The sequence below is a fragment of the Oncorhynchus gorbuscha genome, linkage group LG14 (genome assembly GCF_021184085.1).
Source record: "Oncorhynchus gorbuscha isolate QuinsamMale2020 ecotype Even-year linkage group LG14, OgorEven_v1.0, whole genome shotgun sequence".
NCBI lineage: Eukaryota > Metazoa > Chordata > Actinopteri > Salmoniformes > Salmonidae > Oncorhynchus > Oncorhynchus gorbuscha.
This window is the reverse complement of record NC_060186.1, coordinates 18,435,536-18,458,357: the sequence shown is the minus strand read 5'-3', so window position 1 is coordinate 18,458,357 and position 22,822 is coordinate 18,435,536. Positions and strand designations below refer to the sequence as shown.

General features: G+C 46.8%; 1 protein-coding gene across 2 annotated transcripts in view; it reads right to left on the bottom strand.

Moving 5' to 3' along the window:
- The window catches only part of LOC123994589 (cadherin-like and PC-esterase domain-containing protein 1), a 99,330-nt gene that overhangs the window by 65,003 nt on the left and 11,505 nt on the right, over window positions 1-22,822 (bottom strand). For both annotated transcript variants that reach the window (XM_046297366.1, XM_046297367.1), the window contains exons 2-8: window positions 16,291-16,462; window positions 12,703-12,800; window positions 11,975-12,056; window positions 7,295-7,349; window positions 6,960-7,116; window positions 1,340-1,470; window positions 1,175-1,250 (exon numbers count right to left, since the gene is read on the bottom strand). In XM_046297366.1, coding sequence (XP_046153322.1) covers window positions 1,175-1,250; window positions 1,340-1,470; window positions 6,960-7,116; window positions 7,295-7,349; window positions 11,975-12,056; window positions 12,703-12,800; window positions 16,291-16,462 — 771 coding nt within the window. The remainder of the gene's footprint in view (window positions 1-1,174; window positions 1,251-1,339; window positions 1,471-6,959; window positions 7,117-7,294; window positions 7,350-11,974; window positions 12,057-12,702; window positions 12,801-16,290; window positions 16,463-22,822) is intronic.

Sequence of the window (22,822 nt, the reverse complement as noted above, 5' to 3'; positions counted from 1 at the left end):
CTTTAAGTGTAATGGCTTTTATCACTGTGACTAGTTGTATCACTCAGCAGTGTGCATGCATGGGTATGTGCGTGTGTGAGTGCACATGTGTGTTTGTATGCAACCCATATGTATGCAGCACAACAGCTAAAATACGAACTCTCTCTTCCCTGCTCAACTCGAAAGTTACACTACATGACCAAACGTATGTGGATTACCTGCTCGTCGAACATCTCATTCCAAAATCATGGGCATTAATATCTAGTTGGTCCTCCCTTTGCTGCAATAACAGCCTCTTCTGTTCTGGGAAGGCTTTCCGCTAGATGTTGGAACATTGCTTCCATTCAGCCACAAGAGCATTTGTGAGGTCGGGCACTGATGTTGGGCGGCGTTCCAATTCATCTCAAAGGTGTTTGATGGGGTTGAGGTCAGGGCTTTGCGCATGCCAGTCAAGTTCTTCCACACCGATCTGAACAAACCATTTCTGCATTGACCTCACTTTGTGCACATTGTCATGCTGAAACAGGAAAGTGCTTTCCCCAAACCGTTGCCACAAAGTTAGAAGCACAGAATCATCTAGAATGTCATTGTTATCTGTTGCGTTAAGATTTCACTTCACTGGAACAAAGGGGCCTAACCCAAACCATGAAAAGCAGCCCCAGTCCATTATTCCTCCTCCACCAAACTTTACAGTTGGCACTATGCAATGGGGCATGTAGCGTTCTCCTGGCATCCGCCAAACCCAGATTTGTTCGTTGGACTGCCAGATGGTAAAGCGTGATTCATCACACCAATGGCGGCGAGCTTTACACCACCCAGCTGACGTGGTAAACTTAGGCTTGTGTTCTTCTGCTTGGCCATGGAAACCCATTTCATGAAGCTCCCGACGAACAGTTATTGTGCTGACGTTGTTTCCAGAGGCCGTTTGGAAGTAGTGAGTGTTGCAAATGAGGACAGACAATTTTTAAGTTGCATGCCTGTGTGCTCAACCTGTCAGCAACGGGTGTGGCTGAAATTGCCGAATATACTCATTTGAAGGGGTGTCTGTGTACCTTTTTATATACAGTGTATGTTGCTGTCTTTGAATGTTGTTAGTATCACAGTCTTATGGCGCCACCTAGTGACTACTCTAAAAAATATCAGTAGAGACCGGCTACAGTAGCAATGTGCCGACCCAGCAATAACCCCCTCTTACCTTCACAATGACAGGTAGAAGGGAACCACTGAACTGAAGAGTGAATGTCATCAGCTGGAAACACAGGAGACACCAGCTACAGGAGAAACAGTCACATAGATTAGTGACAAATCAGAATGATGCACAGAGATTAACAGTTGTGAGGTTAATCCAAGGCTGGCTAACCTGTGCCGAGAGCTAGGCTCCTCATTGGTCAATGCTGCCGCCCTCAACACCTGACCTATGACCTCCTTCACATGGTCCAATGCCTCATGGGACGCAACAGGACCCAGCTGCTGGAGAAGAAAGGGCTTGAGCTGAGAGAGAGAGATGAAGAGAAGGAGAAAGCAAGGGTGAAAAAAAGAAAGACAGAAAGAGTGAGAAAAAGAGAAAAAGCGATAGAGAAAGAGAGAGGGGGGATAAAGAAGATAGAAAAGTTTTGTCAGTGTTTTAAAAGTCTGAAGAAGTTCAAGTCTGTACCCTGCAGAGTTGGATAGAGTCCAACTTAATTATAACACCTCAATATCAGTAAAGGAAATAACTGATTTGCGCTCGTATGGAGAGATTCCATGTCAATGTAATATTTAAAAGGGATTGATCACTTGCTACGCAATGCTGCGGTAAAATAAACACGTAATACTCTGTTCCAAAAGGTGGCGGTAATAGTCCACATTCACTAATCCACAACCCCAGCTTTGATATGACAGAAGAAAAAGTCAACCACTCTCACTCTCAGTCCCATCACATATTACATCTCATGGAGCTAATCAGGTTAGATTACATTTCATCTGACAGAGACAGATTTCATTTGAGATAATGCCAATAGGGTGCCAGTGAGTGACGGATGGACAGGGTTGGGAATCAGGCATTGCTGTGCTCAAATCCGAAGCATGTGGTGTGGTTGGCTAGTCCACAATAACACATGCACTGGCATACACACACGCACGCACGAACAAACACACACACGGAACAATATGAACAGGGCCTTTTAACTTCTTATGGCTGCAGGGGCAGTATTGAGTAGCTTTGATGAAAGGTGCCCAGAGGTGCCCAGAGTAAATGGCCTGCTCCTCAGTCCCAGTTGCTAATATATGCATATTATTATTAGTATTGGATAGAAAACACTCTGCCGTTTCTAAAACTGTTTGAATGATGTCTGTGAGTATAACAGAACTCATATGGCAGGCAAAAACCTGAGAAGAAATCCAAACAGGAAGTGGGAAATATGAGGTTGGTCGATTTTCAATCCAGCCCCTATTGAATACACAGTGGGATATTGGTTATGTTGCACTTCCTAAGGCTTCCACTAGAAGCGACTTCCACTAGAGACAGCTTCCAACCATCTTTAGAAACTTGAATGAGCCTTCTACTGTGATGTGGGGCCAGATGGGAACTGTTTGAGTCAGTGGTCTGGCAGAGAGCCAGGTCCTGGTCACGCGCATTTCACATGATAGCGACCTGCGTTCCATGGCTTTTCTACAGACAATAGCATTCTCCAGTTGGAACGTTATTGAAGATTTATGATAACAACATCCTAAAGATTGATTCTATACTTACTTTGACAAGTTTCTTCGACCTGTAATATAACTTTTTAAAGTTTTCGTCCAATGTTCGGCTGGATCTGCACGAGCGTTTGGATCTGTGTACTAAACACCCTAACAAAAGTAGCTACTACAATGGACATTATCAAACAAATCATGCATTTGTTGTGGAACTGCGATTCCTGGGAGTGCATTCTGATGAAGATCATCAAAGGTAAGGGAATATTTATAATGTTATTTCTGATTTATGTTGACTCCAACAGAAATCATGGTTTGCTTTTTCCGTTACGTTTTTTTAAAATCTGACACAGCGGTTGCATTAAGGAGAGGTATATCTATATTTCCATGTCTAACAATTGTATTTTCATCTACATTTATAATGAATATTTCTGTAAAATGATGTGGCTCTCTGCAATATCACCGGATGTTTTTGGAACTAGTGAACGTAACGCGCCAATGTATACTGAGATTCTTTTATATAAATATGAACTACATGTATTGTGTAACATCAAGTCCTATGAATGTCATCTGATGTAGATCATCAAAGGTTAGTGATTAATTTTATCTCTATTTGTGCTTTTTGTGACTCCTCTCTTTGACTGGAAAATGGCTGTGTTTTTCTATGAGTTGGTGGTGACCTAACATAATCGTTTGTGGTGCTTTCGCTGTAAAGCCTATTTGAAATCGGACACTGTGGAGGGATTAACAACAAGATTACCTTTAAAATGGTATAAGATACATGTATGTTTGAGGAATTTTAATTATGAGATTTCTATTGTTTTGAATTTGGCGCCTTGCACTTTCACTGGCTGTTGTCATATCGATCCCGAACGGGTTTGCAGCTCTAAGAAGTTTTAAAAAGGGACTGGGAGTCTCCGGAGACAACAACATCATAAGGGCAGTAGGATCAGGATGTTCAGAGCTCCAGATATTTGGCATGGTTTTGGTCATCTGGTGACGCAGCTAGTGTGAGACACATAGGAGATGTCAACGAGAGGTTAACTAGTCAGAAGGGATATGAGATTGGATAACAGTAGGGCTTCCCGGGTGGTGCAGTGGTCTAAGGCACTGCATCACAGTGCTAGCTATGCCACCAGAGACTCTGGGTTTGAGCCCAGGCTCTGTCCTGGGAGGCCCATAGGGCGGCGCACAATTGGCCCAGCATTGTCCGGGTTAGGGAGGGTTTGACCGGCAGGGATATCCTTATCTCATCGCGCACTAGCGACTCCTGTTGGTGGGCCGGGCGCAGTACACGCTGACCAGGTGTATGGTGTTTCCTCCAACACATTGGTGCGGCTGACATCCGGAGTGGATGTGCATTGTGTCAAGAAGCAGTGCAGGTTTGCTTGTGTTTCGCAACATGGCTCTTGACCTTCACCTCTCCTGAGTCCGTACGGGATTTGCAGTGATGAGACAAGACTGTAACTACCAATTGGATACCATGAAATTGAGGAGAGAAAAAATAATAGTCAATAGTTGATTGGTATAACAGAGTGGAAAGTTGGGTTATTGGAAAGGAACAATGGTTGCACTGTGTTTCTGGCAGTAGTTTACAACCAAAGAAGCACAAAAACAACATTAGTTGTTAGAATGTAATTTTAAGAAATAACTGGAGAAAATCTATCCATTATACCACTTGGTTTGTTTGCAGCACAGTCTGAATTGAAAGCCCTAAGCTCAGTTAGGAGCAATATGCTAGGAACGCACTTAGCCAGCCTCACCACATGGAGAAAATACGCAGCGCAAACATTCTGGAACATTCTGGAGAGAAGGAAGCAAGCAAAACAAGAGTTTTCTAAGAGGCATAATGTGTAAAGTGTATAACTACTATGTTTACTGTAGGTCCAGCTTTATCAAGAACTCAGGGCTAATAAATAAAATAGGTTATATATACACTACCGTTCAAAATTTTAGGGTCACTTCGAAATGTCCTTGTTTTTGAAAGAAAGAAACCACATTTTTGGAAGAAGTATAGAGGTTCTGAGCATATAAACTATGTCTAAGATTCTGGTTGCTGGATCTGACTGGAAACAAACCTGCAAACTCTTTGCTCCATGTACAGGAGAAATGACTGCAATGCCACCTGGCATTATTGGTCATTGTGATATACACTACCATTCAAAGGTTTGGGGTCACTTGCTGGCCCTCTAGGCAGAGTTGCAAATTAAAAGCCATATCTCAGACTGGCCAATAAAACTAAAAGATTAAGATGGGCAAAAGAACACAGACACTAGACTCTGCCTAGAAGGCCAGCATCCCGGAGTCGCCTCTTCACTGTGATGTTGAGACTGGTGTTTTGCGGGTACTATTTAAGGAAGCTGCCAGTTGAGAGCTTGTCTGTTTCTCAAACTAGACACTCTAATGTACTTCTCCTCTTGCTCAGTTGTGCACTGAGCCTCCCACTCCTCTTTCTATTCTGGTTAGGGCCAGTTTGCGCTGTTCTGTGAAGGGAGTAGCACACAGCATTATACGAGATCTTCAGTTTCTTGGCAATTTCTCACATGGAATACCCTTCATTTCTCAGAACAAGAATAGACTGACGAGTTACTCAACTGGTCTAAAGAAGGCCAGTTGTATTGCTTCTTTAATCAGAACAACAGTTTTCAGTTGTGCTAACATAATTGCAAAATGATCAATTAGCCTTTTAAAATGATAAACTTGGATTAGCTAACACAATGTGACATTGGAACACAGGAGTGATGGTAGCTGTGATGGTAGCTGATAATGGGCCTATGTAGATATTCCAGCTACAATAGTACTTTGCAATATTAACAATGTCTACACTGTATTTCTAATCATTTTGATGTTATTTTAATGGACAAAAAAAGTTTGTTTTTCTTTTAAAAACAAGGACATTTTCTAAGTGACACCAAACTTTTGTATATGTATATAGTACCAGTCAAAAGTCTGGACACACCAACTCATTCAATGGTTTTTCTTTATTTGTACTATTTTCTACATTGTAGAATAACAGTGAAGACATCAAAACTATGAAATAACCCATCTGTTATCATGTAGCAACCAAAAACGTGATAAACCAATTCATCAAAGTAGCCACCCTTTGCCTTGATGACAGCTTTGCACACTCTTGGCATTCTCTCAACCAGCTTCATGAGGAATGCTTTATCCAACAGTCTTGAAGGAGTTCCCACATATGCTAAGCACTTGTTGGCTGCTTTTCCTTCATTTGGCGGTCCAAACAATCTCAATTGGGTTAAGGTTTGGTGATTGTGGAGGCCAGGTCATCTGATGCAGCACTCCATCACTCTCCTTGGTCAAATAGCTCTTACACAGCCTGGAGGTGTGTTTGGGTCAAAGTCTTGTTGAAAAACAAATGATATTCCCACTAAGTGCAAACCATATGGGATGGCATATCACTGCAGAATGCTGTGGTAGCCATGCTGGTTAAGTGTGCCTTGAATTCTAAATAAATCACACACAGTGTCACCAGCAAAGCACCCTCACACCATCCTCGCATCATCACACCTCCTCCATGCTTCACGGTGGGAGCCACACATGCGGAGATCATCCGTTTACCTACTCTGCGTCTCACAAAGACTTGGCGGTTGGAACCAAAAATCTCAAATTTGGACTCATCACCCCAAAGGACAGATTTCCACTGGTCTAATGTCCACTGATGATTCTTGGCCCAAGCAAGTCTCTTCTTATTATTGTTGTCGTTTAGTAGTGGTTAATTTGCACTGTCGTGGACTGTCGTTTCTCTTTGCTTATTTGAGCTGTTCATGCCATAATATGGACTTGTTTTTTTAAATCAAATTTGGCTATTACCACCCTTACCTTATCACAACACAACTGATTGTCTCAAACACATTAAGAAGGACAGAAATTCCATAAATTAACTTTTAATAAGGCACACCTGTTAATTAATGCATTTCGCATTCCAGGTGACAACCTCGTGAAGCTGGTTGAGAGTATGCCAAGAGTGTGCCAAGCTGTCATCAAGGCAAAAGGTGGCTACTTTGAAGAATCTCAAATTAAAAATATATATATTAAAAATGACAAATAAAAAATATATATATTTTGATTTGTTAACACTTTTTCAGTTACTACTGTAAATGATTCCATGTTTTATTTCATAGTTTTGATGTCTTCACTATTATTCTAGTAGTAAAAAACAAATGAGTAGGTGTGTCCAAACTTTTGACTGGTACTGTATATATATATATATATATCACACTGAATATAAGAAATCTATAACCCCAGATACCTGGTGAACAGATTAGATTGAATAGGGTCCTCAGTACCTGTGTGGTGTGGCTGTCCGTGTCTTCGCTTGTCCTGACCAGGCCCGTGTGATGAAGAAAGGCTGTGAGCGGCGTTACCGAGGTGACCAGGACATAAACTGTCACCGTGGCAACGAGGCCAGGGCTCACCAAATTAAGTGTGGGAATAGCTGGGTTCCTAAGGGAAGAGAAAACAACAACAACGATAACATTAGCTAAGACAATCAAACCCATTTATTTCAACGAGCGAATAGAGACACTTGAACATAATTGAGCTGTAAGTTTCGACTAAGGTAAACGTGTTGTTACTGGCAGAGTTGACTGACCAATCACCCTGTGCCACATCACAGACATACCCCAGCTTGGTGCGTGCCGATCCACAGGCAGATGGATTTATGTGTAATGCCAGCCCTGAAACAAAACAGAGAAACACAGAGAAACACACACACAAGTGATGACAGACATTAATCTGTAACTAGTGATGAGAGAGACGGTTTAATTTATCATCTATCCTATACGGTCACAGGGGGTTGACATCAAGGCCATTCTCCGAGGTGGAGTAAAGCCGTTTGCATCCCTTGTGTTGGTTACGAATTATGAAATAGCAGAGCAGCTGTGTGTGTGTGTCCTTGCCTAATAAGTGTCAACCCCTATAAATGCTTCACTTTGCATATCAACAGCCCACTGGGCACAGACAATTCAACGTCAAATCCATGTTGGTTCAACGTAATTTCATTTGAATGACCTGGAAACAACGTTGATTCAACCAGTGTGTGCCCAGTGAGAGGGAGTGAGAGTGTGTTGTCATTCTTTGGCACTGTACTGCTAATGAATTTCTCCACTGGTGGAGAGAGGGTGTGTGCTCTAAGGCTCAAATCACTATCAGTCCTGGGCTGGATCCCAACTCTTCTCCCATCCCCTGGAGTCAAATCACTGGCCAGAGAAGGATGAACAAAGCACTCAAATTCAAATCAGCTCTACTGGTAATCCACATCCCTCACTTACGATATCTGAATCACAATCTAACGTTCAATATTTCAGAGTTCTAATGGAGCTAGACTAAATCTGAAAGATGGAGAAAACCAAACCTCACAACACTGTATTCCCTGAAACCACACAAAACCCTGAATTAGGCCCAAACCAGGAAACAGGCCCCCCTGCCCCTCCTCTCCTCCTGTAACTGGAACATGACAGTGATTGTTGGTTGTGTCTGTGTCAGTCAGGTTCACTCTGCCTTTTCTAAGATAAATGATGTTCTCAAACAAAGGGTGGGCAGAGACCTGGGTCCTGGTCTAAGGAAGAGGGGTGGGCAGAGACCCGGGTCCTGGTCTAAGGAAGAGGGGTGGGCAGAGACCTGGGTCCTGGTCTAAGGAAGAGGGGTGGGCAGAGAGCTGGGTCCTGCTCTAAGGAAGGGGGGTGGGCAGAGACCTGGGTCCTGGTCTAAGGAAGAGGAGTGGGCAGAGACCTGGGTCCTGCTCTAAGGAAGAGGGGTGGGCAGAGACCTGGGTCCTGGTCTAAGGAAGAGGAGTGGGCAGAGACCTGGGTCCTGGTCTAAGGAAGAGGGGTGGGCAGAGACCCGGGTCCTGGTCTAAGGAAGAGGGGTGGGCAGAGACCTGGGTCCTGGTCTAAGGAAGAGGGGTGGGCAGAGACCTGGGTCCTGCTCTAAGGAAGAGGAGTGGGCAGAGACCTGGGTCCTGGTCTAAGGAAGAGGAGTGGGCAGAGACCTGGGTCCTGGTCTAAGGAAGAGGGGTGGGCAGAGACCTGGGTCCTGGTCTAAGGAAGAGGAGTGGGCAGAGACCTGGGTCCTGGTCTAAGGAAGAGGGGTGGGCAGAGACCCGGGTCCTGGTCTAAGGAAGAGGGGTGGGCAGAGACCTGGGTCCTGGTCTAAGGAAGAGGGGTGGGCAGAGACCTGGGTCCTGCTCTAAGGAAGGGGGGTGGGCAGAGACCTGGGTCCTGGTCTAAGGAAGAGGAGTGGGCAGAGACCTGGGTCCTGCTCTAAGGAAGGGGGGTGGGCAGAGACCTGGGTCCTGGTCTAAGGAAGAGGAGTGGGCAGAGACCTGGGTCCTGCTCTAAGGAAGAGGGGTGGGCAGAGACCTGGGTCCTGGTCTAAGGAAGAGGAGTGGGCAGAGACCTGGGTCCTGGTCTAAGGAAGAGGGGTGGGCAGAGACCCGGGTCCTGGTCTAAGGAAGAGGGGTGGGCAGAGACCTGGGTCCTGGTCTAAGGAAGAGGGGTGGGCAGAGACCTGGGTCCTGCTCTAAGGAAGAGGAGTGGGCAGAGACCTGGGTCCTGGTCTAAGGAAGAGGAGTGGGCAGAGACCTGGGTCCTGGTCTAAGGAAGAGGGGTGGGCAGAGACCTGGGTCCTGGTCTAAGGAAGAGGAGAGGGCAGAGACCTGGGTCCTGGTCTAAGGAAGAGGGGTGGGCAGAGACCCGGGTCCTGGTCTAAGGAAGAGGGGTGGGCAGAGACCTGGGTCCTGGTCTAAGGAAGAGGGGTGGGCAGAGACCTGGGTCCTGCTCTAAGGAAGGGGGGTGGGCAGAGACCTGGGTCCTGGTCTAAGGAAGAGGAGTGGGCAGAGACCTGGGTCCTGCTCTAAGGAAGAGGGGTGGGCAGAGACCTGGGTCCTGGTCTAAGGAAGAGGGGTGGGCAGAGACCTGGGTCCTGCTCTAAGGAAGAGGGGTGGGCAGAGACCTGGGTCCTGGTCTAAGGAAGAGGGGTGGGCAGAGACCTGGGTCCTGGTCTAAGGAAGAGGGGTGGGCAGAGACCTGGGTCCTGCTCTAAGGAAGGGGGTGGGCAGAGACCTGGGTCCTGGTCTAAGGAAGAGGGGTGGGCAGAGACCTGGATCCTGCTCTAAGGAAGAGGGGTGGGCAGAGACCTAGGTCCTGGTCTAAGGAAGGGGGATGGGCAGAGACCTGGGTCCTGGTCGAAGGAAGAGGGGGGGGGGCAGAGACCTGGGTCCTGGTCTAAGGAAGCGGGGTGGGCAGAGACCCGGGTCCTGGTCTAAGGAAGAGGGGTGGGCAGAGACCTGGGTCCTGGTCTAAGGAAGAGGAGTGGGCAGAGACCTGGGTCCTGGTCTAAGGAAGAGGGGAGGCAGAGACCTGGGTCCTGGTCTAAGGAAGAGGAGTGGGCAGAGACCTGGGTCCTGGTCTAAGGAAGAGGAGTGGGCAGAGACCTGGGTCCTGGTCTAAGGAAGAGGAGTGGGCAGAGACCTGGGTCCTGGTCTAAGGAAGAGGAGTGGGCAGAGACCTGGGTCATGGTCTAAGGAAGAGGAGTGGGCAGAGACCTGGGTCCTGGTCTAAGGAAGCGGGGTGGGCAGAGACCCGGGTCCTGGTCTAAGGAAGAGGGGTGGGCAGAGACCTGGGTCCTGGTCTAAGGAAGAGAAGTGGGCAGAGACATGGGTCCTGGTCTAAGGAAGAGGGGGGAGGGGGCAGAGACCTGGGTCCTGGTCTAAGGAAGAGGAGTGGGCAGAGACCTGGGTCCTGGTCTAAGGAAGAGGAGTGGGCAGAGACCTGGGTCCTGGTCTAAGGAAGAGGAGTGGGCAGAGACCTGGGTCCTGGTCTAAGGAAGAGGAGTGGGCAGAGACCTGGGTCCTGGTCTAAGGAAGCGGGGTGGGCAGAGACCCGGGTCCTGGTCTAAGGAAGAGGGGTGGGCAGAGACCTGGGTCCTGGTCTAAGGAAGAGGGGGGGGGCAGAGCCCTGGGCCCTGGTCTAAGGAAGAGGGGGGAGGGGGGAGGTGGGGAGGGCAGAGACCTGGGTCCTGGTCTAAGGAAGAGGGGTGGGCAGAAACCTGGGTCCTGGTCTAAGGAAGAGGGGGAGGGGGCAGAGACCTGGGTCCTGGTCTAAGGAAGAGGGGGGGGCAGAGCCCTGGGCCCTGGTCTAAGGAAGAGGGGGAGGGGGAGGGCAGAGACCTGGGTCCTGGTCTAAGGAAGAGGGGTGGGCAGAGACCTGGGTCCTGGTCTAAGGAAGAGGGGGAGGGGGAGGGCAGAGACCTGGGTCCTGGTCTAAGGAAGAGGGGTGGGCAGAGACCTGGGTCCTGGTCTAAGGAAGAGAGGTGGGCAGAGACCTGAGTCCTGGTCTAAGGAAGGGGGGGGCAGTCAAAAGGACCTGAAGAGGGGCTGTGGGGGGGTCTGCAGAACTTCAAGGTGAAAGGGGGCAATTGAGGAGGAGACACTAGCCTTCAACCGGGACTGCACCAATGTCAACATTTGTGTTGGAGACAAGCCAAAAAGGAAGGACAATATTGTTCTAGAAGTGGGAGACAATGTGTTCTGGAAGAGACCTCTAAACAAAGAGTAAAGAGGTAGAGGAGAACACACAGAGGAGCCTCAGTTACTATCTAAGTCAAGCCAATTGGTTGTCATCATCTTCCATCTGAGATATAATGAAGATAAGTGCCCATGACGCCAACCCAAAATATAGATTTATGCCCAAAGTCCCTCTCTCACTCACTCAATCCATCATCTTTCTTTTCATGTGGTTCGAACGGAGGACGAATATAAGCAGAGATGCATTGTGTCATTATTAAGAAACCCTGAACCGATCGTTACTGTGATTATAAAAGTGCTTTCTTTATTTAGGTCTTCTCAGAAGCCAAATTATAGAGAGAGAGCAGGTATGAAAGCCCTGCAACCCTTTGAACAAAACAAACCACGTATCTTCTCCAAAATTCATCCGCAGCTAATCATCTATGGTTTCCACAGATACAACTTTAATAGTACTATAAGTACTTCAATTTATACAAGTTCATACAATTTGTACAAGTTATACACGTCTAATTACGTATGGGTCATTTCCATAAAAACGCATCTGTATTTAAACGTCTGCGAGCAACGGCCCAAATCTCTATTTTTGAAAATTAAAGGTTTTCTGGAAACAGGTGATGACTCACCTAGGTCGTGTCCATTAGGGTACACTTCAGAAAATGTTTTCAACGTTTCTTATTGGACAAGTCTCCACCGTTTCAGTCAGTTGTCTTCAGTTTGGTGCATAATGAACACTGCCCAGATCTCGTGTATCACTCAGCGCTCCACCTGTAGACTCACCTGCTAGCCGGCTGTCTGTCTGGAAGCGACAGAGCCCATCCACATCAGAGAAGGCCCCCACCAGCCCAGGTATCATGTTGACCTGAGTAGATGACAGATTGGATACAGTGGATCCAAAAGGCAACGAATGAAAGTTATTGGACTTGTTTGAAGTTGAGGCAAGAGGACAGCCAGGTCCCAGATCTGTTTGTGCCGTCTTGCCGACTTCTATAGACCATAGTACTAGCAACAAGCAGACCTGGGACCAGGCTAAGGATGGTCCTATGCGGTCTGATGTTATGGGATGTTAGTGTTATAGGAGGGTGTGTAAAGGAGAGAGGGAGAATGGAATGTGATGTTTATTGTTGGAGGTTACTGTGTGTTTTCCTATCGTGTTTGAACTGAGATCCACCATCTCAGGACAGAGCCATTTTCACTGAATTCTTTCTTGGAAGCCGGCTTCCAAAAATATTAGTCCCAGCTTCCAAAAATATTTTCTAGAAGAATCTCTGGGTGGATCTGCTTATACATGGGATATTAGAAAGAAACTGGGGTTCGTTAGGGGATCAGGCTTCACTGCTGGGGCTTGAGGAGAGTGTTACACCAATATGAAAACTACACAACCATCATAGCCATGTTGACCAACATTCTGACATGGGGTAACATTCCCACATAAGTCACCAACGTTCCTGTATGAGACAACCTTCCAGTTGAGCATTCCCGTACAGTGTGTGTGTAGCTGGTCTCACCCTCTGATGGGGCTGCAGATGGGAGAAGGACACTCTCCTCAGACAACTCTTCTCTGAACCTCTCAGACACACCAACAAACTCCACTCCACACTGCCACCTGGGAGGGAGGGAGAGGGGAAAGGAGAGGGAACAAATAAGAGATCAGTAAGCATCTTGTACAAATAAATGAAGCTTTGAAACCATACCAAATACAGTGCTCCAACTGTGTGAGATAGAGAGAGAGAAATAGAAATAGACAGAGAGACGCAGAGAGAAATGGAAATAACAGAAATTGAGAAAGAGAGAGAGAGAGAGAGAGAGAGAGAGAGAGAGAGAGAGAGAGAGAGAGAGAGAGAGAGAGAGAGAGAGAGAGAGAGAGAGAGAGAGAGAGAGAGAAAAAAAACATCTGGTAGCGATTGTACAGCCAGTATTTGGAGAGGGGAGGAAACGTGGTGGTGCTTTTGGCCAGAACCATGGCTGTTTTGGTCTCAGTGTTCTGAAGCATTGAGAATAGGAGGAAGTGACTTAACAGCTATTATGGCAGCCTAGAGATGAATGGATAGCAAGAACTTAACCGTTGTGTGTGTGTGTCTGTGTGTGTATGTGTGTGTGTGTGTGTGTGTGTGTGTGTGTGTGTGTGTGTGTGTGTGTGTGTGTGTGTGTGTGTGTGTGTGTGTGTGTGTGTGTGTGTGTGTGTGTGTGTGTGTGTGTGTGTGTGTGTGTGTGTGTGTGTGTGTGTGTGTGTGTGTATATACACCTACCTCTGTGTCTGTATACAGAGAGAGCTTAAGTGTGTGTCGTGTTCTTTGTAACCTATAATCATTGCTTTCAAGTCCTGCAACAGGTCCCATATGTCTGAGTTGACCCTGATATTGCTCAGAGCCCCAGACCTTCAGAACAGCACGCACAAACACACACACACACACACACACACACACACACACACACACACACACACACACACACACACACACACACACACACACACACACACACACACACACACACACACACACACACACACACACACACACACACACACACAAAACCTGGAACTAGAAGCACAAGCATTTCGCTACACTCGCATTAACATCTGCTAACCATGTGTATGTGACAAATTAAATTTGATTTGATTTTAATTTAGTGATTTTAGCGGCAAGACCATTTGGCATTCAAGAGGTGCTCAATCTGCCAGGGCACCTAGGCCATCTGCTAGGGCACCTAAGCCATCTGCTAGGGCACCTAAGCCATCTGCTAGGGCACCTAAGCCATCTGCTAGGGCACCTAAAGCCATCTGCTCGGGCACCTAGGCCATTAACCAAAATAGCCAATGACATTTATTTAAAAAAAAGTGTATGTGTATGTCAATAAATAATTTGCCTACATGTGTAGGTGATAGCCTTTGATAAGAAGGACGCGCGCTGTTGCATCCGCAATTTGTCTGTCTTCACTTGTAGCCTACTTTGGATCTGTGATAACTGTGAGAAGGACCCTTTCACGGGCATTGACTAATAAGAATTTAGATATCTGAGAGTCATGTGAGTGATTGGTGCTTCTGAGTAGGCTATGGCGATTGGCAGCCGGGAGAAGGGAATTCTAATTATTATATTCAGCCCAAGGGCACAACGGCCACTTTGGCCACAAGGGATACATTTTCTGCCTAACAAAGGGGCATCAACAGCCATGGCCACCGATGCCATCGGGGAATTCAAGCCCTGACACACAAGCACGCACAGTCTGCTGGGAGACTGAAAAGGCCCTCAGAAAAAACACAGTAACAGTAAAAGCCAATGTCTGTCTCTCTGTTTGGGTTGGTTTGAGTAAACAGGAAATGATTGGCTCCCTCTAATCTGATGCATTCGACCCAATAACAGACTAATACAATTTGGGCTCATCAAATTAAAGATCTGGACTCTATCTTCCAGGAACCCTACACTTTTTTCCAGTACGCTCCAGTTTTTAAGCCCCGATGTAGATCGGACAAATCCATTATATGGGAGACTGGGCTGGAATTTTCTGTCACACAGATAGCCTACCTTGGCAATGACACAGGCAGTGTTCCAATATTGTTAAATTGCGCCATTCCTTGTCTCCTTTATAAGCAAAGGGAAAGGCATATCCCAATACTCTTAAACATTCCCCATTCCTTCTCTCCTCTTTCCATCATAAATACGCACACGTGCAAGGACTGAATATGACGCTTTCATGGGACACTTTTAGGACACTGTCCTAAAGACATTTACCAGGCCCATGCTATTCAGTTTCTGGGCTGGTAAAGTCATTAAGGGTGTTGCTGTTTACCTAACGACTTGCTGGGTTCTTTGATCATGATGACCAGGGCCCCCGTGTGGTCTACAGGCTGATCTGTCAATCATCACACTGATGGGGTGAGTGACAGCTGGGCGTTCTGACTCACAGAGCCTGACCCCTGGGACCTGGCAATACTCTCCTCTGGATAGTAAACCCCAGGAGACACACACACACACACACACACACACACACACACACACACACACACACACACACACACACACACACACACACACACACACACACACACACACACACACACACACACACACACACACACACACACACACACACACACACATACTTAGAGGCACGTGCACACACACTGAAACACAAATATGTGTACACACACACACACACACACACACACACACACACACACACACACACACACACACACACACACACACACACACACACACACACACACACACACACACACACACACACACACACACACACACACACACACACAGCTAATCCTTGGGACTATCCTTACTAGTAGAGCAGTGATTTATGACCCTGAATGACAAGGGTAGTTTAAACATCTGGTCTCCTATAAGTGTCCCCTCTCCATCGCTCTCTCCCCCTCTACCTTCCAGCTGAACTATTCACATGGCACTTCTGTGCTGAGCACCAAGGATTTTCCAGTAGCGTCCTTCACTGTGTCACTGGAATACCATTCTCATTTTCCTACTCAATAAACACACACACAGAGGGAGAGATTACAGAAAAATCCTGAAATAAAGCGAGAAGGAAATCTTGCCTTATTCCTCACAGTCTTTTTCTGCAATAAATCAACCTTATTTTGGCTGACTGAGATGGGTGTGTATAGTTGAAGGCGGTGTCGGCAGAAGGGAGGATAGTGAGCCCTACAAACAACTCCACCCTCCAGGACAGTAAACCCAGCAGGGGGTGCAGACCAGGCTTTATAGTTGTTAACCCTTTAACCTCTTCCCACCCACCTGCCTGGCCAGAGCAGCAGGGCTTTCTCAAACACACACCTCTGTTTTAACCCTGCTCTAATGCCTGTCTGTACTTCATCAGTGACTGGAATACGGCCGTGTGTGTGTACCTCTCTGGGACCCTTTCACCCATTCCTTGCCTCTCATCCCTCTCCTCGATCCCTCCCTCCCTCTCTGCTTCTCTCCACCCATCCTACCTTCCCCACTGCTTCCATCTAATCTGTAAAACCTGCTCACCTCTCTTCATTTGACCCTAATCTCTTCGTGCTCCCTCCCTCCCTCCATTCTCCCTCCCTCCCTCTCTCCCACCCTCTCTCCCTCCCTCCATCTCACCGTTGTCGTGTCTCAGGGCGGTGTTGGTCTCGGCGTATCGGGACAGGCTGACCTCGTAGCCTCGCTGCTCCAGGATCCGCTGGAACAGCTGGACCTCCGTATCCGCGGCTACGTGCTGACCCGTCAACACCACGGCTTGTGTGACCCGCCCAGCCTGGTTCTGAATGGACCCCTTGACCCGAGGAAGAGGAGGGAAAGATGGATGTCAACATCAATACATAGAGAGGTCACTTCAACCACCAAACAACATTGCTATATATTTCTAAGCAATACAAACAAAGACCGTACAGACAGTCCATGAAGCCAAGACGGATCATTTCCTGGCAATTCATATGGAACGTTTTCTCATTTCAATCCAATTTGTATTACAGGCACTTAAACAATGCCACCATAAATGATTGAAACATGCATCAAAACAGTGAACAGAACAGCCCTAGAGCACTAGGGAGTAGAGCCTGAGCCAAACACGCTTAAACCCTTAGCGAGCGAGAGAGAAACCAGTTGTGAAGGGTTAGGCTGACAGAGACACATGAAAGCTCTGTAGCTGCTCAGCTCGCTCTGTTTACACAACTCTGAGCTGGATACGCTGGATAAGGATAGCAGCAGGATCAAACCGTCATGGCTGGGGCAGGGGTGAAGGTAGGGAGGGGAGGGGAGGTGGAGGGTAGGAGAGAGGGAGAAAAAGTTAATCTCCTTTGGTAAGGAGAGGGAGGGCAGTTTTCACTATATCATTTCTGAAGTAGACAGACTTTTCTTTCAGAACTGTTCGCCCCTCCCTCTCCGTTGCCTGCTCATTCATTTGTATCTCTATCAAGTCTCTTCCTCTCTCTTATCCCTTGCTCCTTTTCATTTGAATCTCTCTCTTCAGTCTTTCTATCTCTCTTGCTCTCCATTTGTCCACCCCGCACTCTCTCTCTTCTCCCTTTAAATCACTCGCTCCAGTCTCTCTCTATACCATTCCTGTCCAGTCTCTCTATTTTCTCTCTTTCATTCCTCTCGTTCTTCCGAGGCCTGTGGTAGCGTGGCCTGTAAACGTTTCCATCTGAGAGCTGCAGGACACATCAGAGGGAATGTCACAAGACCCCCATAACTACAACCAGTCTTTCTCTCTCTCTCTCTCTCTCTCTCTCTCTCTCTCTCTCTCTCTCTCTCTCTCTCTCTCTCTCTCTCTCTCTCTCTCTCTCTCTCTCTCTCTCTCTCTCTCTCTCTCTCTCTCTCTCTCTCTCTCTCTCTCTCTCTCTCTCTCTCTCTCTCTCTCTCTCTCTTTCTCTCTCTCTCTCTCTCTCTCTCTCCCACTCCCATCCCCCTCCAACCAGCTACGCAGAATCCTTTCCACCCTCCAATACACCCACACCCACAGCGCCCTCCTCTCTCCACCCTCCAATACACCCACACCCACAGCGCCCTCCTCTCTCCACCCTCCAATACATACACACCCACAGTGCCCTCCTCTCTCCACCCTCCAATCAACACACACCCACAGCCCCCCTCCTCTCTCCACCCTCCAATACACACGCTCCCTCTTCCATCCTCTCTTCCCCCAGATACTAATCTCAAACATGCAATTATTCCACAGTGCTCATCCTGCTGCCTCCCTGCCTGCCAATCCGCCATGGCCCAGTTCAGACACAAACATTATTATTTCATTAGGAGATTCCACCAAATTGTTAGCCTACGCCTAGAACTAGACCTCTTTCTGTCCTCTTCAATTTTTCTTCCTCTCCCTCGCTCCCTTTCTCCCTGAGTAATAACAAATACACTCCATCACCCCTTCCTCTCCCCTCTTCTTCCTCTAGCAAGGGAAGGAGCGAGTTTACAGTTGGCCCATAACACAGAGTGAAATATTAGAATAATATTACCTTGATAAGCGGGGAATCGAATCAAGGTGTTTATACAACAGAGGCAATCCTCTGAACAGCGCACCTTCAATATAATCTGCAGCCGAGAGGGACTCATATTAAACACACTCATAAACAGTTTATTTGGCAGAGTGAGGGAGAACCACTGCTGGGGAAATTATGTTTGTATTGATTATATTGCTTTGGTATACACAGCACACAGCCATGAGCTCAGGTTATCCTAGGAAATTGCTTCCACTTTTTCATTTGGTTACTGATTTGATGAGCAAAGAAGTTTTTAATCAATACTGCATAATTCCTCTTTGCACGTACTGAAATAGTGTTGTGAATATAGACGATTGATGATGTATTAAAAGTTGAGTTCTCCAATGGTAAACAAACTATTTACTAATGGTTTATAATGAGTTTACAAGCAGCCCTTAAAATGAAGAGTTCTCCATGTTTTCTAAAATGACCTAATCTGCCAGTGCTGACATCACCAACGAGAAAAAAACCTGACCCCGCCCCTCATCCCCATAACGACCCTGTGACAGACAGTGGAGCACCTCCAGCTGTCAGAGGTGCAGTATGATTGAGTGTACAGTAGTTAGTATGTGTTGAATCCCAGTATCCCACATTTAGTCATATATTAATAGACATGCTATCTTTAACAGTCCTGGCTGACAGAGCCCGACCTATGATCCTTCCCAACAGGTCACGCTCTCTGGTCCTTCTAGTGGTTAGAGCGTTGGGCCAGTAACCGAAAGGTAAAAATCTGTCGTTCTGCCCCTGAGCAAGACAGTTAACCCACTGTTCCCCAGGCACCGAAGATGTGGATGTCAAAATTAGGCAGCCCCCCACACCTCTCTGATTCAGAGACACATTTCAGTTGAAGGCATTCAGTTGTACAACTGACTAGGTCTCCCTTCCAACCCATGGCAACCCCCAGGCCATAGCCGCGGGAAGTAGGGGTGCTGAGGGTGCTGCAGCACCCCCTGAAAAGTCAGAATTAAAACATTTGGCACCAAAATGGACAGCAACCCCTCCCTCAAACTGCTTCCAGTGGCTATGCCCCTGACACTCCCCTGGCAACCACTCTGATGCTAGCAGACATATAGTTATGGTGAACATCGTCACCTTAACCCCTCGCTCCAGTCCAGTTGATGAAGACCCATACACACAGTACGTGAACACACTACCAAACCAATTGTGCCGCTAAACTTGACCCCAGACCACAAGAATTCAACATCATCCACATCCTCCCCCAAATGCATTACTCAATACAGTTTATTGGCTTGAATATGACATACAGCCAGGTTATGGCCCACATTCTCTGCCACCACTGCTGAAATATGAACGCAACATGTGATGTCACAGCAGTGTTTGTGGAAGGTCACATGTGAACTGGGTGGTGCTCTGCTCTGTGTTGGTTTCCAGACATTTGAACCCCAACCTTCTACCACAATAGTAACTACACTGACACTATTAGTAAATATGGGGAAAGACAGCTTTCAATGGACTGAGAGTACTACAATAGTTATGAGTGATTCACATGATCTCGGCAGCCCGTGAAAAGTCAACCCACATAAATCTCCCCTGGGTTCACTTCACATGCCACATCCAGTGTGTGATAGTTAGCCCTCTCAGGTGGGGCGGTTAACCGTGTGCTATAATGACCATGTTTCCCTCCATCCGTGGAGAGAGATGAATACAGAGGGTTAATGGGCCTTGCACTCGTTGAGAAGGGAAATAAATGTGTGAAAGTTTAGCTGTCTGGGGAGAGGGAGGAGAGAGAGGGGGAGAGAGGAAGAGAGGGAGAGATGGGGAATTAGGGGACAGGAGGGCGAGCCAAAAGGAGAGAGGCCTGTTTGTGTGAGACTGTTGGGGAGTCTGGAGAGGCCGAGGCTGGCTGTATAAGCCCTGGTTCTGGCCCTGCCTCTGTTAGTATTCATCTGGGTCTGGTGGGCCTGTTTGGTCATGCACTACCATGCTGCTTCTCTCCTTAGTTACTGGTGAAGGATCTGCCAAGTAGGCTTTTCTTCTGTTCTCTACTTCTCTCTTTTATTCTCACAGTCATTCTCTCCCCGCCTCCATTTCTCATCCCTCACTATTTTCTTCATTCACCCCCTCTGACCCTCTGTCAAAATATCCATCTGAGCCCTTCTTCGACCCGCCTTTCTGGCTCTCTTTCCCACTCTCTCCTTCCATCCCTAACCTTCTCTCTCGGTGACAGGATGTGGCTTAGTCTTACCACTGGCTCCATGGGTAGAGTTCAGTGTGTCCGAGAGGCCCAGGGTTATAAATACTCCCATCTCAGCCATGCACACAGAGACAGACAGAGAAACAGATATACAGCCCACTGGCAATATATAGACACCCCTTCCATGACTCATATCACCCAGTCACATCCAAGGCCAAACACCCATATGCAGGTGGTCTGAAAAATGCATATCCCCCTATCCCATATAAGTCACATTCAGTACATTGAGTAAGACATCTTGTTCTAAGTTGAGAACAGTCAAAACAAATCAGAAAGTCATCATTCAATCACAACAAATGCACATTTTACATAAACAAATAAGTAGTTGAAACATAACCGAAAGCTACATGCATAATGAATCAATGTACCCACTTTAAACATGTATCCAGAGGCAACTTGAGCATACTTCCTTATTACCGCGTAACCTTGCAAACAATATCTCCTATTCTATACTCACAGTTTAAGTACCTAACCGACAAGGCAAATATAAACATAGACCTACACTGGCTGGCTACTAAACATCCAATTCCATAGAGTAGTGAAGAATGCAAGGATCAGACATTTACAATACAGACCTCGGACAAGAACTATGGGTACCCATTGGGGACATACTGTACATGCTCTTAAAACTGCCCTACTATACTGTAAAGTAATACACACATCAGGCAGGTGGGGCGAGCTGTCTAAAATAATCTCCAGACTTCCAAGTATTTGTCTCCATCTTTCCTCAGTACAGTTACTATGGTGCAGGTGTCTCCATCCTTCCTCAGTACAGTTAATATGGCGCAGGTGTCTCCATCTTTCCTCAGTACAGTTACTATGGTGCAGGTGTCTCCATCCTTCCTCAGTACAGTTAATATGGTGCAGGTGTCTCCATCCTTCCCCAGTACAGTTAATATGGTGCAGGTGTCTCCATCTTTCCTCAGTACAGTAATATGGTGCAGGTGTCTCCATCCTTCCTCAGTACAGTTAATATGGTGCAGGTGTCTCCATCTTTCCTCAGTACAGTAATATGGTGCAGGTGTCTCCATCCTTCCTCAGTACAGTAATATGGTGCAGGTGTCTCCATCTTTCCTCAGTACAGTAATATGGTGCAGGTGTCTCCATCCTTCCTCAGTACAGTAATATGGTGCAGGTGTCTCCATCCTTCCTCAGTACAGTAATATGGTGCAGGTGTCTCCATCCTTCCTCAGTACAGTTAATATGGTGCAGGAGTCTCCATCCTTCCTCAGTACAGTAATATGGTTCAGGTGTCTCCATCCTTCCTCAGTACAGTAATATGGTGCAGGTGTCTCCATCCTTCCTCAGTACAGTAATATGGTGCAGGTGTCTCCATCCTTCCTCAGTACAGTAATATGGTGCAGGTGTCTCCATCCTTCCTCAGTACAGTAATATGGTTCAGGTGTCTCCATCCTTCCTCAGTACAGTAATATGGTGCAGGTGTCTCCATCCTTCCTCAGTACAGTAATATGGTGCAGGTGTCTCCATCCTTCCTCAGTACAGTTAATATGGTGCAGGTGTCTCCATCCTTCCTCAGTACAGTAATATGGTGCAGGTGTCTCCATCCTTCCTCAGTACAGTTAATATGGTGCAGGTGTCTCCATCCTTCCTCAGTACAGTAATATGGTGCAGGTGTCTCCATCCTTCCTCAGTACAGTAATATGGTGCAGGTGTCTCCATCTTTCCTCAGTACAGTAATATGGTGCAGGTGTCTCCATCCTTCCTCAGTACAGTAATATGGTTCAGGTGCCTCCATCCTTCCTCAGTACAGTAATATGGTGCAGGTGTCTCCATCCTTCCTCAGTACAGTAATATGGTTCAGGTGCCTCCATCTTTCCTCAGTACAGTAATATGGTTCAGGTGTCTCCATCCTTCCTCAGTACAGTTAATATGGTGCAGGTGTCTCCATCTTTCCTCAGTACAGTAATATGGTTCAGGTGCCTCCATCCTTCCTCAGTACAGTAATATGGTGCAGGTGTCTCCATCCTTCCTCAGTACAGTAATATGGTTCAGGTGCCTCCATCCTTCCTCAGTACAGTAATATGGTGCAGGTGACTCCAAGCCTTCATCAACTGAGGAGTTTCCTTCATATGCTACCACTTGTATGGCTGCTAGCAGTCCATTCCATTTAGATTAGTGATCATTTAGAAAAGGTACCAAGTAGGGGAATAATTAACTGTATTGGGACCAAGCCATTAGAGTACACCAGGGGAGGCTCCTCAGAGGAGGAAGGGAATGACCATCCTCCTCAGTGAACTTCATAAAGATAAAAATTGTAAAACATTTTTTTAAGTATTTTTTTTTAGATAAAACTACACAAAATATAATCACATGTAACCAAATAATTGATTAAAACACTATTTTGTAATGGTCTTCAGTAGTCTCAACATCACTCTGTAGGGTAGCACCGTGGTGTAGCCGGCGGATAGCTGGC